Here is a 14,455-nt window from a genome sequence, read left to right on the forward strand (position 1 = left end):
ATAAAGCAGATGCGAGGTTTAGTGAACTCTATGCACAACAAGGAAAAAACTGATGTCAGCCCAATGCTGACAAAAAGTGTCAGGGTGCCCAAAACAATTATTCAGACGGAGAAATGTTTTCTGCATGATGTTCTGTGAAATTTATGAAAAAAACGTGTCCATCGCTTTTTCTTTTTTTTGAAGTCAACAACAGCCATTCAATACCTGCCTGAAATCGCCTAATTTAAAGAGTACATTAATATGGCTTGCACTATCTTTAAATACCTTCCAGTGCTCATACGAGTACGGCAGTCGGAGAATTTTTTCGAGAATCCTTGTATTTTTAAGAGCACAATAAAAAAAAATTGACGGTCAATTTGCGTAGCTAGGCCAAATGCAAATTAGATGCGCTAGTACTACGGTTTTCACTTCGGTTCCATTGTTCGGATCCATTTTTCAGAGATCAGTTTTTTGGATAGCGGTAATGGGTTTATTGGGTATGTGCGCAATGGGTCATTTTGTACTTTACTTTCATAGATCCCTGGGAATCCTCGTACCACCCCTGGCGTAGTGGTGCAGCGGTTAAGCAATGTGCCACTGCCCTGTGATGGCAGGTGCTGCCATCGTTGGGGCTTTTAACCCAGGTTGCTTTTCCCGGGCAACCACAAGCGACCAATGATGAATTGAACTGCCACTTACCACGGTGGCCAGTATATATATATATATATATCTATATATATATATATATATATATATATATATATATATATATATATACACATATATACTTGAAAGGTTGCCAACAACCAGGTGGACAGGTTGGCAGGCTGTGTGCGCGTGTGTGTGTAAACCTGTCGAGTTGCCCTCAACCCAGTGGGCAGCCTGTCGCAAAGCAGGTTTCACACAAACAGAAATGCAGCGGCTAAATGCAGGGAATGTACACTAAGTGCGATCGCACTAAAAATCACTTTTATGGCTACTGTTACATTCTATCCTCCCTTAGCATCTCAGTCCCTCAGCAGCGGGAGTACAGCCAGCAGGAAAAGTCGAACATGTTTCTGGCAGCTTCTGGGCTGCTGGGCAGAGCTTCTAGGTTACTCGGAGATCAAATGCATGGCAATAAGTAGATCGTGATGTGTCCGAGTGTTCCAGTTGCAAAAGCCTGCTGTTGCATGCAGCATACTTTTTCACAATGTAGACATTTAATGAAAGCAAAATTCTCTTCTAATTTGCCCTAAAAGGACATGCTTTAAAGAGTTCAAAGTAAATGGAATATATTTCAGTTATTCCTTGCTTGAGTTCTTCCCAAAGGCCCGTCATAAACACACGAAATGCACTGACTCAACTGTGTGCAGAACTTGTGGAATCTGACCTTGTCTAAAGAAGTGTTTGGATTGACCACTTCTTGGCGCACAGTTACGCAAGGGCCATAATAGAGTTGCAAAGTTGGACTTCCAAGGAATTGCTCAACGAGTAGCCATGTACTGCAATTTTTAGGGCCTCTTTAAAGTACAGATATATCGCTCTAGCTACAAACTATTTTGTGGAGTTACATTATCACTTGTTAAATCTTACCGCAGCGGTGGCCAAGTGGTTGAGCATTCGCCTCGCATGCGAGAGTTGCAGGGTTCATTCCCCAGTGCCGCCACTACCCACCGGTGATACAATGGGTACAAGTTTTCCCCTGGTCTGGTGCCCATTTCAAACGGGTCTTTGCCCCCACCTTGAGAAAAAGAAAATACCTTATGTCATGGCGCTCTTTGGCCATAGATGCCCTTGTGCCATAAAAATACAGAATCATCATCACTTTTGTTATCTGGGAACTATCTGCGGTCGCCCATAGTGGTGGCTTAGTAGCTATGGCATTCAGGTGCTGAGCCCAAGGCCACAGGGTCAAATCCCAGCCAAAGCAGCTTCATTTCGGAAAGTCATCCATTCCCTCATGCGCAACTGCAGTATATGAAAATAAATATGTGCTGCACGATGTCTGTGAACATAAAAGAGCCCTAGGTGGTTGAAATTAATCCGTCTCTCGTAGCCCACGTGCAGCTTGAGGATGTAAAAACTCGCATTACCTCGCGGTAAACCTGTCCAATGAAGCTTTGACTCTGGAAGGCTCTCTGGGTGGGAAGATTTTCGCCTATTTGTTTAAATGCGCAAAGTGTATGCGACAACAGGAACGCCTTGAGGAGCATGTCTTAGTTTCTTACGATCCGCTTGTGATGGTCACGTCCCTTCTCTTCCCCATTTTTTGCACAAGTATATTCGATTTACACTTCCTATCGTGAGGAATGTTTATCAAGGGGAGGCAGAGTTGTGATTTTAGTCAAATATGGATTATCTTCTCGTGCTCTGCCTCCCATTGACGGCGATTACGAAAGTGGTCACGAACACCGCAGCCGTGGCCTAGTAGTTTGATCGTCCGCCTCGGCTGCGGGAGGTGGCAGGTTCAAAACCCACCGTCAGGTACCCATCGAATGGGTACAGGGGCACCCTGACCTGGCGACCGGTTCGTTCATGGGGTGCAGTCCTGGAAGAGGCTCCGTATATCCTGCTGCGCTCTTCGGAGCACCCATTCTGTTTCGAACAGCACCCTGAAAAGGTTGCCAGTTGAGGCCATGTATGTGTCTTTGTGCCGCCATAATGTTTTGATGATTACCCTCCTAGGAGGGATGCCCCGTCCCATATGCCAGGCAGGCACGGAGACTAACCCCCCCCTGTGTGTTGTGTCAGATCGACTTATATGGTAATCCTGTTGTTATTGTTGGCATCTACAGAGCGCCGGGAGTTTGCTGTGGCTTTATAGTAAAACTGTGTGATCGGCCAGGAAAATGCAAAGGCACAGGATGAAAATAGCAGGAGATTTTAATCTTCCAGATGTCGACTGGGAATCATTGACTGCTGGCATACATGAGGTATAGAGTACAGGTACCCTGCTAGACATATTAGCTTATAATCTAGAACAGGTTTGTTTACTCCCCATACGTGGAACTGATTCAGCTGCTTGAGTGTTAGATGTAATCCTTTGTCCAAGTGGTATAGCAAATTATACTACTGAAGTGTATAATGGAATTTCTGACCATAAAACTATAGTAGATGTAACTAAAGAAAAAAAACGGTTAACACTGAGCCACTGTACGCGGCGTCCTGTATGACTCTGCTAGGCAGTCACAACAGTAAATGAAATCAGCGTTTTAGTGTCTGACTTTGTTAAACAAGCCAAGTATTATTCTAGAGCTTATGTTTTTCTTGTGATTAGCTTGTTTAGGTAACACGAAAAATTTTAACAATGCACTACTTTTTAGTAGTGGAGGAATTCTGTGCGGCGGAGCTTCACAGCAGACTTGGGTAAATTGTATCCGACTGTAGGAGTTTTTAGTTGACCCTTCCACGCTGCTCACAGGAGCTTGCTTATAGCAACAGGAAAAAATTTTGTTTTAGCAGATCATACCAGTATTGCTTCCCATTTAGAAGATGTCCTACAATTTTTCCATATTGGTTTAGGTGCCTCTGCCACTACTGCTTGCACAACTTCGTTCCAGATAGAAAAAAGAAGGTAGATTTGACAAATCCTTGGATAACTAGAGAAATAATCCACGTTAAACGTAAACTATATCGTTACCGGAGACAAAAAAGCACTGCCTCTTCTATCGTTTACACCCTACAAGCTACCCTTTCGTCAAAGTTTAATCAAGAGAGAGCTACTTTAGTGAGACACTTGGTTGTTTCGTCACTGAAAATCTGAGTAAAATTTGGCAGTTTCTGTAGTATAAAAGAGATCGAAAACATGGCAAGATAATCATCAATGATTCTACCATTAAAGATAAAAAGATTGCTGATGCTCGTTCAACAATCGTTCCCCGACCAGTCTCCACAGAAGTATTACCGGTTGGCAGAGAAGGAATCGTAGAGCTACTCTTATGGCTAGACCCGCAGAAATCCCCTGTCCAGACAATATTTCCACTACCTTTCTTAGAACGTACGCTAAAATTTTGGCAAAGTTTCTGATAATGCTATTTAAAGTCACTTGAATCAGGTATTGTACGAGACGAATTAAAAATTTCCCATGTGGTTCAAATTTTTAAAAATGGCAGCCGAATAGAAGTTTGCAACAAGTAGAAAATAGACTCAATGGTAATTACAAAGTGCTAAAACATGTACTCACAAAATACTGCAACAATTTTTAGAGCAGTCAAATTAACTAACACTTAACATGTTTTCTGATTAGGGTTCTAAACTACAATGCGGCTTGTGGTCACTGTAGATGAACTTGTAAACGTGCTTGATGACTGTGGTCGGGTTGACACGTGATTTTTTTAAGACTACTACAAAGCTTTTGATAAGAGCCCCATGTAAGAAACTAATAACAAAAATGAAAATGGTGGCATTCCGGATCAAATAATTAATTGGGTCGCTTCATAATTATCAAAACGAGCGCAGTTTGTCGACATAGATGGAGCCCATTCACGTTTCTTGGAGGTTTACTCGTGTGCACCCCAGGAATCCTTTTGAGTCAATTCTGTTTAATATTTATATAAATGACCTCCTACTAGCTCTTGAACCCTCGTGTCTATTAAGCTCTTTGCTGATGTCTATTATTTTTAACTTTCAAATCTGTGAATGATCAGCTTGTTTTGAATGCAAACCTCCAAATACTAGCAAAATGGTATGACAAATGAGAAATGGTTGTTAGCTTTGATATAACATAAGTAAAAAATTAAGCAATTTAATTTTGCATACAACATGAATAATAATGCTATTAGATATGTAACAGAATGTAAGAATCTAGATGTCGCAATAACTTCCAGGCTGAAATGGACGAAACACATTGGTACCATTTGCTCGTCCACCCACAAGAGCCGCCGCGGTGGCTCTGTAGATATGGTGCTCGGCTGCTGACCCGAAAGACGTAGGTTCGATCCCGGCCGCGGCAGTCGAATTTCGATGGAGGCGAAATTCTAGAGGCCCGTGTACTGTGTGATGTCAGTGCACATTACAGAACGCCACGCGGTTGAAACTTCCGGAGCTCTTCACTACGGCGTCCCCAATAGCATGGGCCGCTTTGGGACGTTAAACCCCCATAAACTAAACCATACGATGGCTCGTAGGAGCAATCTACCTGAAACTGTGGTTTTTTTATGCCCCGAATATTCTGGCCATATTGGCCGACGAGTGAGAGTGTGTCCAACCTCCTTGCAGCCTTGAATATGCCTGCATTGCATGGGACCCCTACACTACAGACGACACACAAAAACTTTTTAAAAAATCCATCATGCGGCCGGCTTCATCTTCAGTCACTACAGACACCTAGATTCTCCTTCCTTCATGATAAAGCTTGCAAATTTGGAACAACTGGTAGAAAGAAGCAAGAAAGTCCATCTCAACTTCTTGCAGTCATTATACTTCCCCCAACCAGGTATCCGACCCGAAAACTACGTCGGCAAAGATTCCACCTGAGCCTCCCACCATAAGCATAGCTTTATCCTTAAACGTATTTTTGCGCACACCGGTACATATAAGCTTTCATTTTTCCCCTAAGGGAAATTTTCGAATGAAATGCTGTACCTAACAATTCCCCATTTTCTTCATGCTCAAGTAATACCACACCATACCAGAATCACTGGTCCACTAAGTTATGTACTGTTGCACGCAAAACAGTTCCATGTACAGTGGAGCAGGAAGTTGCCGCTTCAAACAATAAGCTTGTTAAAAAGCTTTGATCCTCTGCAAACAAATGGGTTTCTTTTTGTGGAGGACTGTTAAACAGGAGGAAATTCCATGTTTAGACAGGCTCAAAATTTCCACTGTGATGAGCACAGGTTCAGAATTTCCAGTATTGTGAGCATAATGAAGGGCTTTGCACTTAGTTGTCTCTCCAAACTGGGCTTTCTCATTACAGCATGTAGTGCATGCACAATGGTGGTGCATGGTGTGGACTTTTAACACTTCATTGCAATGATCATGCTAACGTTCAGAAAGCTTGTTGCTTAATGTCCATAACATGTTTAAGGCACCTACGTACTGCAGAAGTGTGTTGAGACGGGCATGTCTTATACCTGTGTGAAGTAACTTGTGTGTTTAGTCATATACGTGCTCCCTGCACTTAGTGCACTAGTATAGTTCGTGGCACAGCAGTGCATAATGCATTTCTGCTATCATTTATAGCGGTACGCATTGGCAGTGGCGAAGTTTCAGGCACTAGCAACATCGGAGTCCACATAGTCTGCTGTGGTCTCAAGTGTAGCAGCTTGCTGCAATTCACATAATGAACGCTAGTGGGGAACAGTTTGCAGGAGTCTGTTTGAGCATATGTGACGGTATAAACTCTGGTAGGCTCTTTCTGAAGCCATTCTCAGTGCCATAATCATTTCATGCTTAACAAAATGTGCTAGAATAGACTCGTATCATTAAGAGTGGAAAATAATATGAGTAGCACTAATCAATCATGTGAACATTGCTCCCATTATATTGGCACTGCACCCTTCATATGACGTGCAGAATGGCTATGTGGTTACGGCGCTCGGCTGCTGGCTCAAAAGGCGCGGGTTCGATCCCGGCCGCGGCGGTCAGATTTCGATGGAGGCGAAATTCTAGAGGCCCATGTACTGTGCGATGTCATTGCACGTTAAAGAACCCCAGGTGGTTGAAATTTCCGGAGCCCTTCACTACGGCGGCTCTCATAGCCTGAGTCGCTTTGGTACGTTAAACTCACATAAACCATATGACGTGCAGAATTTCCATCCACATCAGGAAATCATCATTACCGCTTTTTGCTATAATAACCAACTGCTTATACAAGCCACCGGTACATCATTGTATTCAATATGAAACAGCCTTGCTCCAAGCCATACCAAATGCAAAGCCCCTAATCTCCAAGACACGAACAAATCGTACAGGTGGAAAAGGCCTTTATACAAAACTTTCCTCCAGCACCCTGGACACATCAGTTTGTTTGATGAAGTGGAATGGCACACTGCAGCTGACTGGCAGTTGAGCATGTTCGACATGACAGCCAGTCAACGCTTCCCTTTTCCACCCTTGCCTCCTTTGCCTCCCTTCTTGGAGGCATTGGCACCACTCTGTGCAGGCTGCTCAGCACCCCCCTGCCGCTGTGTACGGGTCTTCAATCTCGGGATCATCTCACAAACATGGTGCATCAGTGCTTTGCCTGCGACAGAAATCAATTGCACAGCGTTTAATCATTTTCATGGAAAGGTGAAGTGACCAAATGTTACCAGCTAAAAGCATTACAGCTTAGCTACAGATGCTGCATTCTTTTCTGGCTGTTTTGTTTGCTTTAAGTGCAATGTTCTTACCTTCCAAAGCAGGCTGCATGCAAAGCATAATATTTAAACGTGTGCACTGTGAAATGTGCACAGAAAAGGTTTGGCACACATGTTCAACCTACATCCATCCAGTTCGGACTCTTGCTGCTACTCATTTGTGAACTCAGGTGAAACCAGAATTGCACAATAACTAGGTAGTACAAACTGACAGTCGCTCATCAACAGCACTGTGTGTCATTTTTTGCAGTCATTGTATTTTCCAGGGAAAAGCATATCACTAATGCAACATTCTTTCACACACACCCTGTCAAATGCACAGATATACCAAGCTGCCATTTACACCATTTAAAGTTAAGACGTCACCAAACAACTGCATGTCTATGTGTGTGTGCATTTGACAGGGTGTGTGCATTTGACAGGGTGTGTGTGAAAGAATGCATGCAGGTGAAACAAATTTGGAGTTGGTAAACAAAAAAAAGCTTAAAGGGACATATAAATATACTTCAGTGAACACAGAATGTGTTTTCATCAATTTGTATGGGGACAAAAGAAACAAATGTCACCTTGACGCACACGCAATATCTCCGTTTTGATCATCACTATATCCAAAGTAGCGGCTAGTTCAAGAAGAGTTCCGGAATCAAAAGCAACAAGAATGACAAATCTGAGATGAGTGATAAAGAGGGCACACATTTCGTTGAATTTCAACATGTGTACAAATGCTCTTTTTGCACTTCATGAAAAAATACCAGGCACAAAGAAGGAAGAAACTTGAGATAACAAGAAAGCTCAGCAAGGGCCCTTGTGGCAAGCATACAACAGCACCACCTTCAGCCATGTGATACCAGGAAGTTTTCCCAATGGCTTTGCCACTGCATTTGTCAGTACTCCACAAACAATGGAAGGCAACCTAGAATAGCAAAGTTCCTCAGCTCACCAGTGCTTTAAATGCCCATTTCCTGGCAAGGATTCAGCTTTCTGCCCCTTTGTTTACTCTAAGAGCTCACAATTCCGCTGATTATATGTGTTGGGGAAAATGCACAGGACACTAATCACCAAATGCACCGTCACTGCACTGTCTTCTCGCCTATCCAATTGGCCGTCACATTTATCTGGAATGGTCCCTTTAATTACTGCTGAACATGGCAAAACAATGAGGTAGTAGCATAAGTCACGAACTATTTGCACATCGTTAGCAAACAGTTCACCAAAAGCAGTGATAAGATGCTTTAAAGGAGTATAGACATCTAATTTTGGTGGCATTTTTCTTCTCTACAATGATGCAGAAGCCACTACTATGCATGAATCACCATGTGATATTTGCCTACGACCGCTAAATAATTTAAAATCAAATTTTTTCTGTCATACTGTTTCAGTTTCGGTTTCAACAGCCGAACGGTGGCTGTGATGTCAAAGAGCGCTTTTGTGTCACGTGAGGCATGAAAAAACGTCCATGTAATCGCTGCTCCATCGTTTTAATTTACTGCAGTGCTGAAGCCAGCCTTCCTCGAGTACCGGAATGACAACAAATGTGGAAGCAGCGATTATATTGCAATTTTTTCATGTCTCACATGATCTGTAAGCACATGTTGACGTACCAGTCCTCATTCAGCTGTTGAAACCGAAACAGCACGATAAAGAATTGAAATTATAAATTATTTAGCAGGTTGTAGAAGAACAACAGGTGGTAACCCATGTATAATAATGCCTTACGCATCATTACAAACAAGAAAACATGCACCCAAAAGTTAGGTGTCTATACTCCTTTAAGACCAACAAGTGCCTACATTCTTCAGTCAAGAAGTTCAGAAGTCTTTCAGTAAAAAAATTCCGACAACTCACGTGTTGGATACTGAGGGTTGCAAGGTGTGTCATCATCGTTCTTCAGCTGGACTCGTATGCGACCTCGATACAGCAGACTGTCCTTATTTTGTTCCCGCGGGTACAGTTTGTTCTGAGATGAGCAGAAATGGAAGTAGAGGAATGGCATTATTTCTGTAGTAACTGCATTGCAGGCCTATGACTAAGACATGTGTACACCTTTTGCGCAAACATACAGCAAGTGCATGTCATTTGTTAATGTAAATGACTACATACCTCAACTCCCACTTTGAAGCCTGTTGCATCAAGGACGTCTCGAATCTCCTGGTATGTTGGGTTTTCCACACACTGTCGAGAAGAAATGAATAAGAGCGCCACATAAGCAGCCTACAGCTAGTAAACAACACTGCCTAGATTTCTTAATGGTGCAGGCTGTTGCATTTATGCTCAGCATGTGCCTTCTGGTGTCTGAGAACATAATTTTTTGCCACCAGTAAAAATATAGTGTCCTAGTCAACACAAGCATGCAGACAGGTGTATGTCACATTCTAAAAATGTCACAGCCAAAGTCAAGCATCAAAAGCACATTCATGCGTGTAATATTACTGCCTTCTGCAAATCCAAACTTGCACATGTAAACTGACTGACTTAACTGGCTTTAGACAGCATCATACAGCAGGTATACAAGGCCCTGTAAACTAAACACAGGCGTGCTGTAGAACATTCAATTCAGGTGAGCTCGTAGATTATGTAAATTATACAGGAGATTCATACGAACGACCACCACTTAATTCCTTGCAACAAGTACACTTTTCCCACTTGTGTGATCAGCTCAACCATTTACAAAAATTAATTCGAATGCAAGCAGATAGCCATGCAGGCTACTCATCTCGCGCATTACCAGTTTTAATTTTTACATGCCTTTCAGTTCTTCAGGACGACTTACTTTCGATTTCGGTAGCCTCCGGCCTTCGGCAAGAGTCTTTTTGCTGTTTATGTATGCCGGGTATATACAGACCCATCTGTTAAAGCAAACAGGACAAAAATAAGCTCAGAAAAAAAAATGACTCCGGGCGCACTATATAGCCTATAAGTTGTTTCCTCTACGAAGGAGTCTCTGTAATCAGCACAGTAAAAATCACGACAGGCGCGCGTAAAGAGACTACACGGGTAGGCTGGCGCGGTCTTGTGTTGCTGCCCAACGCACTTTCTACAACATAAACATGCCCAGCATTCTACTATTTCAAAATTCCTGTGCATAGCTGCGAAGATTTTCAAGATCACTGGTGTTAGCTATGCAGTAACAGCACAATCGCGGACTGAGAACCGTTTCCGTCGGCACGGAGCGCCGGTAAAGTGACCACCGGTACTTGCATGCCTGTACAAGTTTCCGATTGCAAAAGAGAAGCACTAAGATATTTAGTGAACTTGTCACGAGAATACAGAATGTGGACGCATATCTTAACAGTGATATTCGTGCTATTCTTCCTCCAAATAGCGAAGTTTGTTCCAGTTTATATCTGGAGAGGGCAGAAGGGAACGAGTTGTCTCGCGTGTACACGACATATGTGGTTTTTCATTGGAGTAAGCAGCCAACATGTTGGCAGCAGTTTCAGCTATTTTAACGGGGAACACAACGTGGCGCAATCTGGGCGAATTTTAGGCGCCTATAGCTAAGGATTTCCGAAATAATACCTTTCACGGTCCGAGTTCTGCTTGGAAGCTAAATAGGAGGCTGCCATGTTGGCTCCGTCAGAACCGTGGCACCCCCTCACGTCAAAATTTTGTTTTGAATGGTTGCCAGCATCGTTGTGCATTCCTGCTACACTAAGTGCTTGGCGGGATTGCTTGTAACGTTGCGGGAGCATAGAGGAAGGAAAATTTCTACTTTGCTCCATATGTGGAAGCTTAATCATCGTCACTTCACTTTTACTGCATTCTTGGGCGAAGGACAATCCACGTATTTTGGAAGGCCGCTAACATGACAGGGATTTGTTGGAGCTTAAATTTCTGTCGAGAAGTTGTGGGAGGTTATTGTGGCAAAGTACAGAAAATTTGCATTGATGTTCAGCAACGCGACCCCCGTTTCAGGGATCTTAAAGCAGGTGTATGAACGAAGCACAAACACTGTGTTAATGTTCAGGGATGGGTGGGTACCTTCATATCCAACAAAGGAGTAAGCCGGGCTAGTTGGTACATTCTTTACATGGAAACAGCGCAGCAGATGGGACCAAGAAAGGAAGACAAACACGAGCGCTGTTTGATTTTGTGTCTATCTTTCTTGGTCCCGTCTAGCGCCCGTGTTAGTGTCTTCCTTTCCTGGTCCCGTCTGCTGCGCTGTTTCCATGCAAGGACCTTCATAACGCCACTGCAAAGAGTTTGAGCTTTGGCTGATGTCTCAGAAGGCTCTGCGATGCGTGCGCGACGTTCGTGCACGGCACTTCAGCACCGAACATTAGAATAATGTTATAATAATGCTGTGGAAGGTGCGTCAACATTATATGTTGCATTGGAATGTTACATTAATGTTAAAAACTAACAATAACATTATGTTATATCAAAAATATTATTTAACGTTCTAAGTAAACACATTATTCTAATGCCCACTTTGAAATGTTGTTATAATATTATAAATTAACAAATAATGGTATATGTTGTATAATAAACATTGGTTTGACGTTAAAAATAAACACCCTTTTAATACAGCCTTGTGAACGTAATATTGTTTGAGCCGTGACTATAAAACAATTAACATTACAAGTATATTTCAAGCACAGGGTTCCAGAACTTTCTTAAACTTTTCTGACTGTCCTTGCAGTAAAGGTGTTTTTTTAGCTAGCACTACTTTGCAAGTAAACCTCTTCAACTGCGCTTTCCATGGAATGCATGCACAGCCCCATTATTCTGTCACAAAAGCTTTGCTAATTACCCTTTCGCCACTATCACGCATAGGGTCATGCTATCCCATCGTAGGTGAGTGTATGAGTTGCATGTTGTAGTACTCTATTGTGGAGCTCAAGTGTCGCCATCATTATTGGTCCTGGTAAAGCATTGTGATGTTGTAAAGCTTACCAACTGGCAGGCCTGCATGCTCGTGAAGGGTTGCTGATCAAGAATGTTACAATTACGTTATATTCATGTTGCTTAAATGTTTTAATAATATTAGGCGAAGGTTATTCTACCTTTTATTTGTAATATTTCAAAAACTTTAGAAAAAGGAACATTAAGAACACTGAAATAACATTTGACCAAAACAAAAATGTAACGTTTTGGTGCTGTCTGGATTACACGGCATTTCCAGATTCACCCACGTCTCAGGATCACAATTCAGAGTGTCAAGGTGGTGTTCGTTGCTTTATTAAAAATAATAAACAAAAACAGAGGGACAAGTTGGGTGTCGGATGCGGCAACTGCTATAGCTATACATTCCCGGTCGTCCAACGATTTCGAGCAAAGAACCGAGTCCCAACACATGCATTTAGTGCAGGTAATTCACCAGATATATCCTCTAGCGACCCGCGAATATGGATGCGGCAACTGCTGTAGCTATACACTCCCGGTCGTCCAACGATTTCGAGCAAAGAACTGAGTCCCAACACATGCATTTAGTGCAGGTAATTCACCAGATATATCCTCTAGCGACCCGCGAATATGACCCTCAACTATATTGAAATTCTCTCAAATCAGCACAAGTCCATCCTCAAAGAGCTTCAGCTCAACCGATGCATCCTAACAGCACTCGACCCCAATCTCGCTGCAAATAGTGCCACACGATACACTTGCGTAACACTTATGTATGTACTACATTCTGTGGCTCCTTCTTCGTCCAAGCCACCTCGTGCCTCAGGTCTTGGCTCGAAGCAAGCCAATGTCGTGGGCAAATTGGCTAAGCCACCTACACCACTTCCGCTTCTCTGCGCGTACAAAGAAACCTATAGGTGAAGAGCTTCTAAATACTTGGCCACCGCGGTGGCTCAGTGTTTATTACGGGGCTCGGCTGCTGACCCGAAATACGCGGGTTCGAGCTCGGCCGCGGCGGTCGCATTTCGATGGAGGTGAAATGCTACAGGCCTGTGTACTGTGCGATGTCAGTGCACGTTAAAGAACCGCAGGTGGTCAAAATTATCCGGAGCCCTCCAGTACGGCGTTCCTCATAGCCTGAGCCGCATTCCTAAACTGCTCCTTTGATATAACTCTTCTAACACATGCGTGTTCCGAGATATTCGTCTCCGAAGTTTCAACTCAATCTGCGTAATTACGCATCCAAGGCGGTGGTATATACGAGAAACTTTTCTCTAGTGTGACGCAGCTGTTGGCATTTCTTCCATTTCGATAGCAGAAGATGAGACAGATGTCCTGCAGTTTCACCCGTCGTCGCACGCCATTGGCAGACATGACACCGTACGCAATAGTTCCGCCACGCCGGAAGGAGTTTTGCGCTGATCGTCACCTAGCTCTTGCGTAAAACTTTGGAGGAAAATATCTCAGAACGCGCGCTAAGAACGTTCTACCAAATGCATTAGTCCAGGAATGCGGCAGCTTCTAATTTATCAATAACATGCGCGCTGCAGTGGCTAAAAAGTTTAATAATTAATTTTATTTAAATATTAGCGTGACGACGGCAATTATCCTTTGACCTTGCGCCCACCTCATTGCATCACCTGCGTGCGAAAACAGCTTTCCAGCACTACCCATTGTTTTACTTGTAAAAATCCGGATCAGTAGGAAATTCTGCTTTTGGACAGCCAGTTTAGACTACTAAACGGTTGTATTAGTTTAAATGGCCCACGATAACGAGCAATGAATTGCCACAATAAACAGCCGTGTACCCATAACGGCTAACCTGTGGGTTTCGATGGAGGCGAAACGCTAAGACGCCCGTGTACTGTGCGATGTCGGTGCACGTTAAAGATCCCGAGGTGGTTGAAATTATTCCGGAGCCCTCAATTACGGCACCTCTTTCTTCCTTTCTTCTTTTACTCCCTCCTTTATAATAATAATACTAATACTAATAATAATAATAATAATAATAATAATAATAATAATAATAATAATAATAATAATTGCTTTGGTGGGAAAGGAAATGGCGCAGTATCTGTCTCATATATCGTTGGACACCTCAACCGCGCCGTAAAGGAAGGGATAAAGGAGGGAGGGAAAGAAGAAAGGAAGAAAGAGGTGCCGTAGTGGAGGGCTCCGGAATAATTTCGACCACCTGGGGATCTTTAACATGCACTGACATCGCACAGCACACGGGCGCCTTAGCGTTTTGCCTCCATAAAAACGCAGCCCTTCTCTTAATTACGATGCGGTTCAGGTGTCCGCCGATATGTGAGACAGATACTCGGCCATTTCCTTCCCACAAAAAC

General features: G+C 43.1%; 1 protein-coding gene across 1 annotated transcript; it reads right to left on the minus strand.

The window, feature by feature from the left end:
• Positions 1-6,870: 6,870 nt before the first annotated feature.
• On the minus strand, positions 6,871-10,874 carry Srp19 (signal recognition particle 19). Its single transcript, XM_077627068.1, has 5 exons — positions 10,782-10,874; positions 10,033-10,108; positions 9,363-9,434; positions 9,108-9,219; positions 6,871-7,147 (listed from the first exon to the last, which is right to left on the minus strand). The coding sequence occupies exons 1-5, from the start codon at positions 10,826-10,828 to the stop codon at positions 6,996-6,998; spliced, it is 459 nt and encodes a 152-aa protein (XP_077483194.1). The 5' UTR covers positions 10,829-10,874; the 3' UTR covers positions 6,871-6,995.
• Between the last annotated feature and the right edge of the window lie 3,581 nt (positions 10,875-14,455).

Source organism: Amblyomma americanum, chromosome 6, assembly GCF_052857255.1.
Source record: "Amblyomma americanum isolate KBUSLIRL-KWMA chromosome 6, ASM5285725v1, whole genome shotgun sequence".
NCBI lineage: Eukaryota > Metazoa > Arthropoda > Arachnida > Ixodida > Ixodidae > Amblyomma > Amblyomma americanum.